The following is a 17,019-nucleotide window of genomic DNA, read 5'->3' as shown; positions in this document are numbered from 1 at the left end:
TAATATCCAAAAAGACAACACAAAAACCAGAGCCCACAAAAAAGAGGACTAGAGAATATGAGATCAAGATTGGAAATCCACAATTTAACACTGATTCAAACCAAGAAGCATATTAAAATCTATCCATTGTCAGATTTGTCAGAATAACACAGTTTAAAGTTGTACAGTTCCTTTAGCACAGCAATGAACGTGGATTGGTTTCAAGATAGAGGTAATATTAGTTCTCATATAAATTTGCACAAAGCTAATGAATCTCAAATTTATTTATATGTTTAACATTTTCAAAAAGTGAGATTGAGCTCACCTGGTGAGATTTCTGAGATTTGTCTAGTTCTGGTGGAGGTTAAAAAACAGAAAAGAACTATAGAAAATCTGTACAGGCAATTAGAACAAATGTTAGATTCTACTCACACTAAGCTACAAGTGTGTGTGATAGCTATGTTTATATAAAGAGATCCCACCATATGTTATCCCTGTTTAGAAATGTATTGTTTCTAAAATAATTGCAAGTAAGTTCTACAAACAATCAAAATGATCTACTACTTACCATAAAAAACACGTGAAAACGAAACAAACACAAAATAAAAGGTTATATTGTCATTGGAAAACAATACCAGTTCTAATATTTTCTACCAATCATGCTTATAGGCATACACTAAAAGGAGAAAGGGTATTTACTCAACTTCAACATGAAAGGCATCTCCCTTTTAAAAATGTAATAGTACATTCTTAAACATATTGTTCACATACTAAAAACTCCCAAGGCATTTCTGCAAGGTTTCCTGTTGGAATCCTGAGCATACCAGCTTCTATGTACACATATCTTCAGAATATGATTTCCAAACTCACCTTGAAGTTGTTTCCTCCTTTTTTTTTGTTGGGATTTAACTGGAGATGCCCCCTCTCCATTCCACCCACCCCAACCTCAAATTATGAGTGCACAATTTTGGATTAGATCTATCACATATCCACCAGATTCAGCTTAACATCTGCCACATTCATGAAAATGGTATGCAGAATTAGTTTATTGCGTGTAGGGTAAAATATGTAGATTAGGAGCCATTCACATACTTGGTATCCTTGTTAGTAATTAACAAGTTACCTACCTCTGCTTTATAGCATTGGAACTATAACCTTGTGACTTGACCTACTGGTATTGACTAGGGGTATGTGTCAGCAACGTGTGCACCCCAAATAACAAGAGGAATTGGAGTGATTCGGGTCCTGATCTCACATTCCTCAGGCCAGATTGCATCATTAACTCAAGGTGGATCAAGGAACCCATAACTTCCAAGTTGCTCTGTGGTCTCATTCCCCCAAAAAACCATTAAATGTGCAACCTATTTGTTTGAGCTTTATCTAGGGGCACTTCCCTTGTGTCCAGTTTTCAATCTGATTGTCCACAAATAAAATTGGGGAGGGAACATGATTTCTATTTTCTATCACACTAAAGTCCTCCTTTGCAGAACCACTAGATTTTTGAAAATTGGTAGGCTTCATCCCCTCCAAAAGCATGACCAAGCATGCAATTTGCATTCAAATCTATCAGGAAATCAAAACATTACAGGTCTTTTCTTTGTTTAAAAAAATAATTTTTAAAGGTTCCTTGCACAAAACCCCCTGGATGGGTCTGCATGAAATTTGACATGGGAGGGCTCATTTGCCTGCAAATTCTATCTACTTATGTGAAAATAAAAAATGTTATAGCTATTTTGAACTCCTGAATTTTGGATGTAACAGATCAGATTCAGACCCAAAAAAACTAATCAACAGAATGACCAGAGCAGGTCCAAAGCAGATTGGGCTGCTTCCAAATGCTACAAATACAGATATAAAGCAAGTCTTGTGGTTGTTGCACATACAAATTTAATAAATTAAATTAAATTTAAAAAATCCCTAGTATTGACTGCAGTTGTATGAGTTTTATATGCATTAGCTGATTTATACTTATGCCATACATTTGTACTTTATGTGCTTGACAAGCAAAATGGCAGCTTTGTTTACTGGGCTTTAATACATGAAGCCTTACATTCTCTACAAATGAAAGACTTCCCAGTAACTGCTGCAGGTGAAATTAGTCAATTCAATGTAATGTAATGTAAATTGAACTCCATCTTAGCAGCTCATGCACAATCCAGTGTCAAGGAAGCAAAAGCTCAGGACATTCTATGTAGTGTCAAATGCAATATGAGAACAATACCAAATTCCTTTGGGTGTTCTGCAAATAAACACGATGTATTAAACGTTGCCTCTTGAAGACTTACAGTGCTGTCAACATAGGCTTCAGTCCATACCACGTCGTGCTCTTGATCGATCACTTTGGGTCGACTAAGCACATGGAGATATTCCATAACGTTTTCCTGAACATCGGCTAGAGTAGATATCTGAGTGAAAAACCCTGCGGAAGTTGAAAAAACACACACAGAGAGAGAAACATGAGACCATGCAGACAGAGGGGAGTGTAGAATATGCATAATAATTACACTCATCTTGTCTTCTGTTTGCGCAGAAAGGAATAGGGGAAAGGGGGGAGGAGGGGGGACTTGAAGAAAAAAAAATTCTGAAGAAGCCTTGTCACACATTAATTTGTGAAAGCACAAGTCTGTGAAATGATATGTCAGTCCTGAAAGGTTCCATTCCTCAGAGTGTTATACACCATTGCACAGCCTGTCCTAATTTGTTTGGTTCCAAGTCAATTTTTCAGCTTCAGGATAAAGTAAAAGTGGAAGAAGCTTGTTCTTAAAGGTACATGCTTTTTAAAAATACTAGGGATCTATTAACTTTTTAGAGCCTCCCCCTACCCCCACCCCATTCTAAGTACCCAGCATCAAAAACGTAAGGCTGGTATTGTAAAAAATGTCTGGTTGTATCCAATTCTTGCTCTTCACCAGAATACAGAATTCCAAGCACCATAATTTCTTCTTCTGCCCATTGCAGTGGCCAGATGCTACATACAGTGCAGTCCATAGTTATCCGCTGAGCCAACTAAATAACTCTTATGTACTGAGAGTACTAGGTGGGCTGCATCACTAGGCTTAGGGAGTGATCCTAACTCAAAGTTTATTGTATGTTAGGAGTAATCCCAAATCCCAATCTATAATGGGAGTTGGAACTTGTATCCCTTCTCTGGCAGAGGGACTCGATCATGATGAAAATCCCTGCTGTGACCACTGCAGATGTGAGCTATTGTGAAGCCAGCGCAGCAGTGGTAGTCACAGTAAGGTCCCAAATGGGGTTTTCCAGGATCAAGGCAGAGCCTACAAATCTATTTGCTGGAAAAGAGCCTGATCTCAGCCTCTCTGCTGTGCCAGCCAGAAGTTGGCAAGGGTTCGAAAGTGTTGGGTAGCTCCACTGCTCTGAGTGGCCTAGTCCTCTGTTAGGAGTGCTCATGCTGGTATTTTAAAGACTTTTTTTGGTTTATGTGCATTTGTTGATATCTGGCACTGTGTGTGTGTGTGTGTGTGTGTGTGTGTGTGTTTGTAAATTTCATGTTCTGAGATTTTGTTAATTTTGAGCATCACATCAGTCTCTGCACAGAAAAGGACAGCTGTGAAAAAGGACACCACACAGTACTTGCAGACATTATTACAGCAAGGAAGCTTAAGGGCTAACCACACATATTGCAAGCAAGGCACAGACATGTAAAAAAAAAGAGCCCAATGGTTGTTTTTCTTAGGTGAAGTAGCTTCAGGAGCAGGATCTGGAGTAGAGAACTAATACAGAGGCAAGGGTACTTGAAATGCTGAATGAGGTCATCCACTGGTTTGAGCAAAATTTATTAGTTTTGTTTATTAAACCATTTACACCCCCCCCACATACCCCCTTTCATTTTAAAAGCACCAAAGCAGGGAAATGTGTGGATGGCACCCAACTCCACTACTTATTTCCATCAGCCACAGGTGGAGCAGTGGGAGTGCAAAGTCAGTGCCAGGATGCAGCAAAGGTCGGGAGGAGAGCCAGCAAACTGAAGCTCAATCTATACAAGGCAGAGGCAATGCAAGTGGGTGGTTCACCTGCCAGGTAAGTGGTGTTCAACCTGTTCCAGAGGGGGCTTCACTCCTGCTAAAGAGAACTTCAGGCCCAGAGGCTAAACACAGCCCTCTAGGCCTCTTTTTCTGCCCCATGGGCCTCTTCCCCAGGTCACAGCCCCTCCCCAGCCACATTCCCCTCTCCCCAGGACACACCACTCACCAGCCTTGCTTCACACCCTCCTTGAGTGTTTTTGCCTGGCTGGAATGTATCCTTGAACTCTGATAATGATTTTTGCTTGCCTGGATAGAAGATAGAGAGGGGTGTGTGAGAGTGTAAGTAGAAACTAGTCTGGTGCTCAAAGGTCAAATAAACACCTGTTGATATGCCCACTTTTGCCTCTAGCCCTGCTGCCCACCATAGGCATGTGATCCTTAGGAGTTTTCTCCAGCCCTGGACTACATATTCAGGTTGATAGCCTGGGGGTGCACATTGATCCATCTTTGTCATTGGAGAGACAAACTGCCTGGATTGCCATTGGGTCCGCTTGAGCTGGTATGCCTGGTACAGCCTTACCTGGGAAGGAATAGCCTAGTTTCAGTCACCTATGTACTAGTAATCCCCTACTTGGTTTATTGTACTGTGCTGTAAGTGGGGAAACTGATAGAGGTCCAGAAACCTTTATCAGTTCAAAATACAGCTGTGAGATTGATAACTGGGGAGGGGGAAATATGAGTAAATCACTTCATCATCTTCACTGGCATGCAGTCCATTTCCAAACCCAGCTTGAAGTGTAAGGATCATTTCTTCACATCTGTATCTATCTGGACCTTAAGATCCTCAGAGGTCCTTATCCGAGTTTCCCACCTGGTGGGTTTAGCAGATTGCTACAAGTGAAAGGGTCTTTTCAGTGGTGACATGCCAGCTGTTGAATGCGCTCCCTAGAGCTCACATGGCACCTTTTCCATGCTAGACAAAGACTGTCTGATTTTTTATGCTGTATTACTTTTTCTTGTTATTTGGGTTTTTTTTCTACCATTAATTAAATTTAACTTTTGTAATCTCTTTTATGTTGCCTGGACATCTAGAGCTGCCAATAAATACAGTAAATAAATAAGTAAGATGGACAGTAAACTGGCAAGTGACAGTTTGGAGCAGAAAAGCAGTGAGAAAAAGAACTAAGTGCTCCCATAACCGCTTTTCCCTAGAAAAAAGTCAGTGCCTGCTTTGTTACACTTATGCAGGTAGCATGCCATTTCATCCTTCATTGAAATGTGTGAGCCATTCTCTGCAGAACATCACAATTTAGGATACTACAGCAGTGGGTCTAAATAGCCAATCTTTTAGTTATTTCTTAGTGATATAATAGCTAAATAATAACTCCACAGGTTCAACTGCCTCTTGTCACCATTTTGTCCCCACACAGGCTGATGTATTGATGAATTTTCTCAACCTCTTTCATCAGTGTTATGTAAAGTGTGAGGCACATGGTGTACAATTAATATTTAAATAAACTAACATTAAAGGGAAGGGACTGTCAAATTACTATAGTGAGGTAGACTATTTTCTTAAAGACTCGCCTAATACTGGCTCTTTTGTTTGTGGCTAACTAAAACATTGAAGTACGCCTTTGTTTTCACAGCTGGCAAGCTTTCAGTTGTAATTGACTGTTGAGGGAGAGGCATGGCCGAATCCCTTAAAATTTGGCAAGCCAAACCTTTGGAAAATGTTACTTGTGCATCAGAAGATCTTGGTAACAATTTGCCCCTTCTCCTACAGACTGCTAGGGAGATCGTTGAAAACTTTCATACACTATTCTGTCGCAGTTTTGGGGTCTTGACTGTTTTAATGTATTTAAAATGGGCTGCCGCTCTGCCTCATTAAGCCCACGCTCCCTCAAGGTATGGCCTACTTATGTAAGGGAGAAACATGCTGCGGTAGGAGCGGGAGCTGGTGGTGGTCTCCTTCAGTGTGTGAAATTCCACCGTGATCCAGTTCCAGAGAAAGGATTTCACTATCCACAATCAAGTCGGTTGGAAATCTTTCAAACACCCTCCATCTCTGCTGTGTGCTTCCAAGGAGAAAATCACCACGAGGAAAATTGATTCTAGGGGCAATGACCTCTATGACAGCTACACGGTTTGGCTTACCCATCCATGCAAGAATTAGACTGCAGTGCAGTCCTTCTGAGACTCCGCAGAGAGGCACTGCCAGGTCTCAGTCCTCTCTTGCTGATATTATCTTTCATTCTCCCACCCCACAAAAAAAAAAGAACCCAGCAGTGCTTCAGCTAATAAGGACACCCTCCTACTATTCCATAAGTGAAAGAATCTTTTGCTAGTGACGCTGCTGCAGCATCTATAGGGATCGGATTCAATTAACATGACATGGAGTAGCAGATAAATTCATGTTGCTCTTGACACTCTAAGCAAAGGTTTATGGAGATGTTAATGAAACCGACAATAAAAGGTTCTGCTGACTTACACTAATTCCTTTTTTCTTTTTAGCTTTGGAATAAATTTCCGAGATTTAAGCAGGTACAGAAAGAGGATTATTGGAAGATTTTGTTGAAAGATTTCTACCTTGCCTTTTGACCTCAAGATGGCTCTCTACCATAAAATAACTACAAAAGACAATGACAACATATCAATCAAGATCAATAAAACAATTAAAGGCATCAAGAGAATCTGGTGAAATCTAATCTAACAGTAGAGCAGAAATCAAACACTAGTTTTGTTGAGACCAAATGTGTTGCATCATTAGAATCAGTGGAGTATCTGCTGTCAAATTGCCCTAAACCTTATTGGTTTAACCAGTGAAGCAAAGGAAATGTAGGCAATCTAAATGAATAGTGGTTTGTTTCTGCTTTAGTTCCACTCACATGGCTCCTCTATCAAGTTGATACCAGAGTGGTGTGAGATTGGAAGAAGTCAAAAAGCAGCATCATGTACACCTTTCTGCTAATATATCAAATGCCCAAAATGCATCCCAGAATATTCTAAGGCATGGGTAGTTTATGTGATGTGCCCCATAAATTGTTGGCATCCAGCTCCTCTCAGCATGGCCAACAGCATCTTCAGGAAACCTCTTTGGCTGCCCCTGCTCTAGGGCATTGTCTCATAAGACATTGTATTGGAAACCTTAGACAGGACTACTTCACTCCATCTGAAGATTAAATACTGAAACATTTGCTTAGCAACCTTCTAACATATTTCCAAGTGCTTCCTACAGTCATTAAGTGTTTACACACTAAACTGGCAGGGAGACTTATCTGGGGGCTTTTAGCATGGACAAGGTCAAAAAGGAAGTGATAAAGAAACCATTAGGATAACAAGAGCGTTCTTTCAAAGACCACAGAAATATGGTGCAGAGCCATATATGCTATTTGTTCTTGGCAACCAACAAAATTCTTTATTTTTCCATTTATTGGAGATTGGGCTAGTACATGCCAAATTAGAAGAGAGGAAGGAAGCCACCTCCTCATGGCCCTACTTTCTGAATGGCTGCGGTTAGATCTTTATGAAGCATGGGTAATGTACTGTCTGAAAAGCTAACATACTTTGTTGTTGACGAAACTGTCTTTTAAAAACTTGCTTCAAAGGATTCTTATACGGTGACTAAGACTAAATCCTAGCGCAATATTAGCTGATTAAGACAAGTCTTTAAATTGAGTAATTTCCATCAGATGGGCACAGACAGCGGTTACAGCAATAATCCATGACTAAATGGATGTACTTCAAGTGAATCATTAGAATGTCATGTGCTGCGCACACACGCAAGAGTGGGAAAACTTCAGTACATGAAGCGATGACAGAAAGAATCGTAGCTTCACCAGAGCTTTCTATCACTGTGCTGTGATTAGGCCACGGCCAACCTGACATGTCTGCTTCAGTGCCTGCACATAGCATAAAATGAAGCTCCATTCCTGAGTAATACAGAAAGTAGCTCATTCCTCCAACACCCTCAGGGGCAAAATCCACGAGTGGGAAAAGGGCACTGCGGTCCACCTATCTGTGCCCCAAACCCTGTCTACAAACTGAACAGAAGAAAGCTCACATCCTGTTACAGGGTGTTTGGCGTTTTCTCATGGTAATAGAACACAATGCAGGAGATGCCATTCATCTTTGCCGTAAGACATTCATTGCTACATTATTTTATTCTACCCTATAGAACTGCTAGATTTCATTTATTTCCAATTTCCCCAGTGTTCAAGGTAGATTAACATAAACATTTATTTAAACAGCACCAGTTTAAAACAAACAAAATACAAATTATGTTCTGAGGACTAAGAGAAACAGATCAGGCACACACCTTTTAAATAGCCATCCTAAAAGATGTATCAAAAGGGGAAAGATTTTGCCAGCCTTCCAAAAACTGCAAGAATATTTTGTTAGGGTATGATATCCCACAGAGCTGGAACCTCAACAGAAAAGGTCCCATTTCTCCCTGACAATCTTGCTTCATAAAAGTAAGCATTAGCCAGATATACTGGGCAGATTCAAACAATTCTTTGCATGTTTATTTAGTCCCACTGACTGTGTTCACACATACATATGCACAGGATTGTAATCTTAATGAGGGTCTCCTGCAGGGAGAGGTGCTCTTAAACCTCAGTACCCAAGCCATGCTTAACTTTGAGAAAAATCCAGCACCTTGAATTATTCCTAGGGGCCAGTTCTCTGTATCACAGAGTAGATTGATAAAGTTTCTGCTTTCTCACTACAACTAAAAAGAGCTTCTGCCATCTGTACTAGTCTTGCACAGAATGCATTACAGTAGGTATGAAGGGTGGTGACCAAATGAATTTGTTTCCTCTAAAAGCACTTCTAGTTCACTTTACAAGGTTACAAGTTAATTCTGCAGAAATAGTCCGAAAGTACCACCTTCTTGCACCCACCTGTGGGGTAGTGAAATACAGGTTTGTGCATAGATTGTGAGAACATAGAGTTAACTGAACCATACTGGGATGTGCTCCTTTAGCATGCCATAATTGGGATCACGGTTCAGTCTTCCTTGAAACAAAGCGTTAAAATGAGAACAGAGAGGATTTTACAGGGAGAAAGAACAGCCACCATGGAAACAGGAAATAAACATATTTTGCAAGGAAAATTAACAAACCTTTGTTGGCACAAGCCATCCACTTGAGGTTATCAGCAAAGGCAGCTTCTCTTCCTATCAAGTAGGTGAATATGCGAACCTGAAAATACAATGCTAAATTAATGTCTCTCTGCTACAGAAGTGTATTTAAAGGAAACACCTTAACCAAACTGATAAATGAGTATTAAACTGGTTATACAACACAGCAACATTAAATACAATCTAATATCCTAATCATATTCTACCGGAAATGCTCCACTGGTTTCAAGGGAACTTTATTCTGAGGATCAAACTACATGTCACATAAAGGTGCATAAAGGGTGACTTTGCCTCTGGTTTTTCTTCAATTATACCTCCCCTTCCTGTGAACAAAGAAGAAAATTGTGGTCCCTGCAGAGCTAAGAGGACTGGAAAGAAAAGTTCCCATTGATGTCAATGAGTGAATTTAGGGTATCAGCCAAATAAGATATTTATGCTCCAATCAGGCATTGTTTAACCAAATTATATCTCTGTTTATTTTTGTAATAACACACACACACTATTCGGCATTTTCCACAAACTAAGAGTAAGTGCAAATGAGATCTTTACACTACTGAGGTATAGCCTGAAGTCACATGATAGAGAAGTCTGTTCTATGGTTCACCCACTGTTCTGGTCTAAAGCTTACATTTAATTACTACACAAATTATTACTACAGATGTGAAACATGAAATGACCTACTGGCAATGCCTCTGTCATTATATATATTAATATGAATCTTCCCACAGTATAGAAGCATGGATACATTCTTTCAAACAAATTTCCTCACCCACACTACCTTGGAAAGAAAAACCTCAGAACAATCCAATACAGTCTTTGTTCATGAGGTGGACAATTAATTTAAAATATCTTGGAACTCCATACCAGACACAGTTATATGAGAAAACCTGACACAGTTAAGGCTGCAAAGCTCACATCACATTTTAAAAAAGGCATACTCTCCATATTGCTAGAGACAGCCCTATTTTAGTTGCTGTTGTTAGGTGTCCCTGGTAAATCACTGTCCCTGTTTCTGCACTTTGTGAAGACTTCATGCACTAAACTCCAGTCAAAAAGGCCTTGTCACAGGCCTTACACTTACACTGGGTCAGGGTGGCCACTTACACAGCACCAAAAAAAGAACATGACATGAATCATTTAAAAGAGAGAGAGAGAGAGATCTTAAAAAAGGGCGCAGATTTACAAAAATTATATAAACTAATTTATGTATAAAGGTGCAAAATTAGAAATAATTACTATAATTTTAATAGAAGTACATTTCACCACAGTGCAAAATACTGTGACCAGATGACCTGTGGACTGCTCACTCTGCTGCCCCCCTTCTTATCATTAAACTGGACTTAAACTGGACAGCCCTTCAGATAGAGGACCAGTTCATATGACTGTCCTATGACAGCCCTTCCAATAGAGATTTATCCACTGTGAAGTAGGACACATGGCCACCTTGCTCTTGGTGACCTGGAGAATGACCTCTGGAAAACATTTTAATGCCTGAACAGGTTCGTGTGCGCGAAAGTGTCCTTTGAAGAACGCTTGTCCCAAGTCATTTACAGCTTTGACATACTTTGAAATGTATGAGAAACAGGCTGGGAACTACAAGCCAATGTATTCTGTTCTAGCATTAGTCTTTCTTCTACCATGGAACCCAAGCCAGCATACATGTGGTTCCATTTAGGCATTGGCCAGACCCAGATCTCCTCACCTTCCACAAGTTATTGTGGCCTCATATACTTTCAGAACACACCTTAGGTTCGCTCAGTAATCAGCTGCTGTAATTAGCATTGACAGAAACTTCAAAGTCAGCCTCTTTATCTAACACACTGCAGTAAGACATATGGGATGTTACCAGTGCTTGGATAACTGAGGCCAGGCCATCTCTTTACAGGAGAAGGATTCATCAATGAAAAACTAAAATGAAACTGTAAAGAAGGATATGAATTCATTCACTGTACTCACACACCACCAGTCAATATAGGTTCGGATCATTCATCCTCCTCTACCAAGTTTATTGTTATCAAACTTGACAACATCCCTACTTCCTCCCCAAACCAGTTTTTGAAATCCAGTTTGAAATGAGAAGGATCGCTTTCATTTTTTTTATTTTGCATGCCCAGCTCTCAGTACAGTGCCTTTATTTATCCCTCTCTCCACTTTTCCCTGGCCAAAGGTCAAGGTGTTTGGCTATGGAACTCAAGTGCCCAAATGGAACTTTAATAAGAGAAATGGCAAATTTACACATTCAGCATAAGCCAATAATGTTTGGGCATACCACCAGACACCACCCTCCCCCCCAAAAAAGGAAAGGAAAGGAAAGGAAAGGAAAGGAAAGGAAAGGAAAGGAAAGGAAAGGAAAGGAAAGGAAAAAGCATGGTACATAAATTGTTGTCAATGTTTATCTCTGGGAAGACTGAGCTAAAATATACTCGACGCAGAGAATGAATCCATCAGTAGATTTATGTCTGATGGTTTCCTTTAATCTACACATAATCAAAAAGCAACAATGTTCTTAATAAAAGGAGAACAGAGAGAAGGATAGACAAATGTGGCAACAGGCCAGAGCAGCATACTTAATTAGATGCAAGTAATCAACTTTCAACAACTGTGTATTGAAGACTGCTACAAGAAAAGGACAGGATTTTATCAGTTCTATGTGGAGGATGCTAAATCTTATCTTCCCATCTCCAACCACCATTGCAGAATGTAGACAAATACAAGTCCTAATATTTAGTACCTGAGAAAATTTAACATTTTGTATTATTCATTGCTACTGAACTGCAAGGTGCATCATGAATTTGTGAAGCTCATCTTGCATATTGTTTGTGATGCAGCTAGTGACAAGAGTCACAATTCTCCAGTCTTCATGCTGCACCATATTTTATATATATATATATATATATATATATATATATATATATATATATATATATATATATATATATATATATTTAAAATATACATTATTTGGAGGCAGTACACTCTCCTTCTGTATAATCACAAAATTTACAGCGTTCACATTGCTGCACCTATTTAAAGTATAAAGCAGCAGCAAGGCCCCACTCTTTTGTAATCCTGGTTTGTTTTTTGCTCTTTGGGTACCTTGCCATTTCTATATTTGAGTATGCATTTTTGCCAGACTTCTTCCTATACAGGCACATGCCAATAGGGCTTTTAACTGTGTTTCATAGTTATCCCCTCTCTCCAGATGTGTTACCTCAAGAAGGGATATTTCAACAACAACAACAATGGGTTACTTCCAACAAAATATAAAAACACAGCAAAACATAAGACATTAAGGAAAGGCCTTCAAGGCCACTAGCCAAACTGACCTGAAGGAGGGGAAATGTTTCCAATTCCAATGTTTGCATAAATATGCATTCATATTTCATATTGTTTTATCAGAATAGTTACTGCACTGAAAATTCACCTTTAACTGTGAATAGATTATGATGAGGGTGGTGCTGTGGTGTAAACCACAGAGCCTAGGGCTTGCCGATCAGAAGGTTGGCAGTTTGAATCCCCGTGACGGGGTGAGCTCCTGTTGCTCGGTCCCAGCTCCTGCCCACCTAGCAGTGCAAGTAGATAAATAGGTACCGCTCTGGCGGGAAGTTAAACGGCGTTTCCGTGCACTGCTCTGGTTCGCCAGAAGCGGCTTAGTCATGCTGGCCACATGACCCAGAAGCTGTACGCCGGCTCCCTCGGCCAATAAGGCAAGATGAGCACCGCAACCCCAGAGTCGTTCGCGACTGGACCTAAGGTCAGGGGTCCCTTTACCTTTACCTAGATTATGATTATTTAAATGTTTATCGGACTGCTACGGAAAATAAAAACAACAGTCTTTTGCAGTGTGATCACCACATTTTATGGGAAATGCCTGCTGTACTGATTTTCAGTGAGCATACCACTACATGGAAATAGTAGGTAGATTATGTGGGAAATATGCACAAGTGTCACAGTATCTCTAATACAAAGTTAATGAGCAATCAGTCACACATGTTCTCCATTGATTTTTTGTTGAGCCAAAGAAGCAGAGTTGTACTCTTAACCTGATTGTATAAAATTGCCATCTACCCAGGATGCTCCCCATGTGTTGCACATGACCCCGCATTACACAGATATGGAACTCAGGTGCTTGGGAGAGCAGCCAAAAATGAAATATTTTAATTTTCAGCCTTAAGCCTATGAGGCCTAAACGACCTACTACGCCTCGTAGAGATTATCCTCTGTGGGAGAGGAAGTATGCTTCGGCAGAAACATTAGTTTTCAGTTGTGAGCACTGCTTTATGTAACTTTGAAATATTGGACCACAAGCATATATTGCCTAAAAAGAAAAAGAAAATAACAATAATCCTGGCTTTGTTACAGCTCTGCATTTGCTATGTTTGCAACTTTGATATGGATGCCCTACAACCCCTACTGGCTTGTAGTGCTTTGGTGTTTTGAGAAGTACAAATAATTAACAGTTGTCTTACTTTTTCCACTTAGCATTTTCTCTTGGCCAAGTCATTTTTATTACTGCAGCTTGCCTTGAGTTAGACGACAGATTTATTTACACAGCCTTCTGTCCAAATCCCATCTATGTGGTTTTCTCCCCAGTTAACTTGCTACTCTTACAGGTCTGAAGGGTTCAAAGATTATAAATCACATTTATAAATGAGGTGTCTGACTCCTACCTTTGGGAATATTTTGTGAGAAGGGAGAACAGCATCTTAGAAAGACAAATTATTCATTATTTAAATTTAATCCCACCCTTCATCCAATGAGCTTGGGTTGGTGCACAAGTTGTCATGACCCCAGACCATGACTCTTCAGAGTCCTCTTACAACTGCAGTTCTACAGAAGAGATGCATCCATGCCCTAGTATGTCCTGTGTCTATCAACAGGCACCAAAGCTCCCCTGCCCTCCCCAGAGCACTGCTCAAAGACCTCTCTGCTGTAAGACTCTGATGGCTGGCCACAGACTTCCCGGAGAATCATGAGAGATTCCCACAGCTGAGAACCCACTACCTGCTTCTGCAGTCAATGGCTAAAGAAGAAACCATTCCTTTAAATGGCCAGGAGGCAGCACTCAGGGGATGAGTCTTCCAGTCAATGACTTCCTAGGCCCTCTATAAAACTCAGCCAGTTGCTGAGACAACTTGGATGTTTGTTCAGCTGCAGGAGACTATCCATGGTCCTGAACCCACACCTTGATCTTCTGAAGTGCTGACTGTTGCCTTTAATTGTTGTGCCTTGCCCTGTTGACCTTCCCTTGCTTAGGACATCATCACTCCCCTGTGGTAAATATTTTGCAGATAATGACTGCCCCTGCACACACATTTGATCTTCATACAAACACTGTGATAGGTTGAAAAATAGTGTTTGAGGATTTGAACTCATGTTTCCCCAGACTAATTCAAGTGTTCTAATAATTCTTTTTTAAAAAAGCAGTCCAGTAAAATGTTCTTGTGTGAGTGATATTTCAGATTAGAATATGACTATTGGTGCTTACAGAGCATATCCCTCTCAAGCTCACATTCAGAATGAGGGTAGTGCTTAATGCCCTCACTCTGAACTGGCTGCGTGAGAAATTATTGCCCTTTATTGTTGGGATCACTGTCCAATGAACAGCAAAAGGACAGCAGAGTGGGGTTGCACTGTAGCAGTAGTCAAGAGGGACTGACAATACTATTTATAATTTATTCAGTATTTATTTATGTGAAATATTTGTAAACTGACTTTCAGGGTACAATCTCCCAATGCAGCTTCCAGAAGTATAACAATATATAAAACATAATTAATTTAAAATGAGGGAGAAAAACCACAATAATTAGTGAAGAGGTACCATGAAGGAGAGGAGGTTGAGAAACATTTTGCACATGAATGTATGCAAGTGCTTAATAATATCCCCCCCCCCCCCGTCTGGCAAAAAAACAGCAGGTCTGTTTGGACAAGGGTGAGCAATGCTGGCAAGCTGCTTTTGGCTTTGTGAGCGACAAGTTGTGGACATCCACTCTAGAAAGCATGTGATTTTCCTTTGTCAAGCGTCCTTCTCTATGTGTTGCTTTTAAAAAATGGAACGAAGCCTTTTGCCTTGCTGCTTCAGATGCAGCAATCCAGCAGTGGGCATTGGCTTGGAGGTAGCACAATCCTAAGCATATTTACTCAGAAGAAAGGCCCCCCCCCCAATTTTCACTCCCTAAAAAAGCATGCCTAGGATTGCAGCCTCAGTTAAAAGATACATCCTCCTGCAGCTGACAGTGGAAGGCTCATTATTCCCTGCTGAATGTTTCTGGAGGCCTGAAGTCTCTGTGTGATGCGCAACAGCTGGCCAAATAATGATCTTAACTACTTAAATTTACTAGAGGGAAAGGAGGGGACTTTGGCTTATAGCCGCCAGGGAAACAGAGACCTTTGCCTACAGCTGCAAGCCATTTCCATGGACAGTACTGTCTGAATAGATTTCCTTACTCACTTTTCTCCCAAGAAATGACAGCTGTCTTTATTGCAAATAAAAAACAAGAGAGCCATGTTAGACTTTATTTAGTCAATAGCCAAAAAGACAAGCAAGCAGAAGGAGTTCTTTGCAAACTCCTTTTAGAGATCCTCAAAGCACTTAAAAACAATTCACAAGTCTGTAGAGTAGCCCTGAGTACCATGAAAGGGCTCAGCAGACTTTTGATGCACTTGAGCCTTTGAGCACATATTTTGCTGTGTACTTAAGAACATGAGAGCCAGCGTGGTCCAGCAAGCACTGAAAGGAATTGTTAGATCTCCTGCATCTATCTCTGTATCTGCGAGCAAAGATACACCAAAGATAGATACAGCCTATATCGTATAGGTAATTGGCAGATCCTTGGTCCTGTCTCAGTATCCACTCAGATTGGTGTGTCAAAGGAATGGAACTACAGTGGTACCTCGAGTTACATACGCTTCAGGTTACACACTCCGCTAACCCAGAAATAGTGCTTCAGGTTAAGAACTTTGCTTCAGGATAAGAACAGAAATCGTGCTCCGGCGGCGCGGCAGCAGCAGGAGGCCCCATTAGCTAAAGTGGTGCTTCAGGTTAAGAACAGTTTCAGGTTAAGAACGGACCTCCGGAACGAATTAAGTACTTAACCTGAGGTACCACTGTATGGGTGGAATGGTGCAAATCAAAGGCAATTCAGTTGTCAGTGGCTCCAAATGAGTTTCAAAGGACAAAATATCAGGAGCTGCATACTTGAAGGGGGGGGGGAATCTTCTCTGTGGGGACATTTTAGTTTTCAACCTGGTGGGTGTTTGACTGTCATCTAAAATGAGTGAATGACTACCAACTGGTCTTATATAGGAGCTCTGCAGCTGGGAACAACATCACAGTGCACCCAGAACTTGCCCATCCTCTGGGATGGTTTCTATTAAGAGGGATTAGTTTGCACCCACCCACCCACCCCACGAATCCATCTAATATACTGGCCCACCCTTCCCACACACCCTGTCTTTCAAACGCATAACCATTGGGCACATGCTTAAACAAAAGGAATTGGCTGCAGTCCATCTCTTTGTCATAGTCTTTACTGTCTGCCCAGTTGGTGTTGGCGAATAGCTGTTGGGGTGCTGTCTGTAAGCGAGCACAGGCCTGCCACCCAAGGCCTGTCAGAGGGAAGTGTCAGTGTCTAGGTTGGGATTTAAATAACTGGGAATACGTCTGTGCAATTTTAACTTGTCACTTAGAGCTCCCAGTTCAAAATAATTTGTACGTATCAGCAATGATCTACAGCCTCTAGTCCTGGCCAAGCCCAGCTAAAGAAGGCACATGTCTGATAGCTAAGTCTTTATTGACAGAGGAAGCACTTACAGCAACTTCCATGGTGCTGCAAATGCACATGCATGCACACACACATGCTTCTAGTCACTAGGCACCTGTCCCTCAGATCTGTGCCCTACAGAGCAGTTGCA

The 17,019-nt window shown here is 40.8% G+C and overlaps 1 protein-coding gene across 3 annotated transcripts in view; it reads right to left on the bottom strand.

Annotated features, from left to right (window-relative positions):
- Window positions 1-17,019, bottom strand: part of CACNA2D3 (calcium voltage-gated channel auxiliary subunit alpha2delta 3) — a 494,938-nt gene that overhangs the window by 170,162 nt on the left and 307,757 nt on the right. For all 3 annotated transcript variants that reach the window (XM_081848836.1, XM_081848837.1, XM_081848838.1), the window contains exons 12-13: window positions 9,088-9,166; window positions 2,265-2,398 (exon numbers count right to left, since the gene is read on the bottom strand). In XM_081848836.1, the coding sequence (XP_081704962.1) occupies window positions 2,265-2,398; window positions 9,088-9,166 (213 nt within the window). The remainder of the gene's footprint in view (window positions 1-2,264; window positions 2,399-9,087; window positions 9,167-17,019) is intronic.

The sequence above is a fragment of the Podarcis erhardii genome (assembly GCF_964252035.2).
Source record: "Podarcis erhardii genome assembly, chromosome: 2".
Lineage (NCBI taxonomy): Eukaryota > Metazoa > Chordata > Lepidosauria > Squamata > Lacertidae > Podarcis > Podarcis erhardii.
The sequence above is the reverse complement of the archived record's forward strand: the minus strand, read 5'-3'. Positions and strand labels throughout refer to the sequence as shown.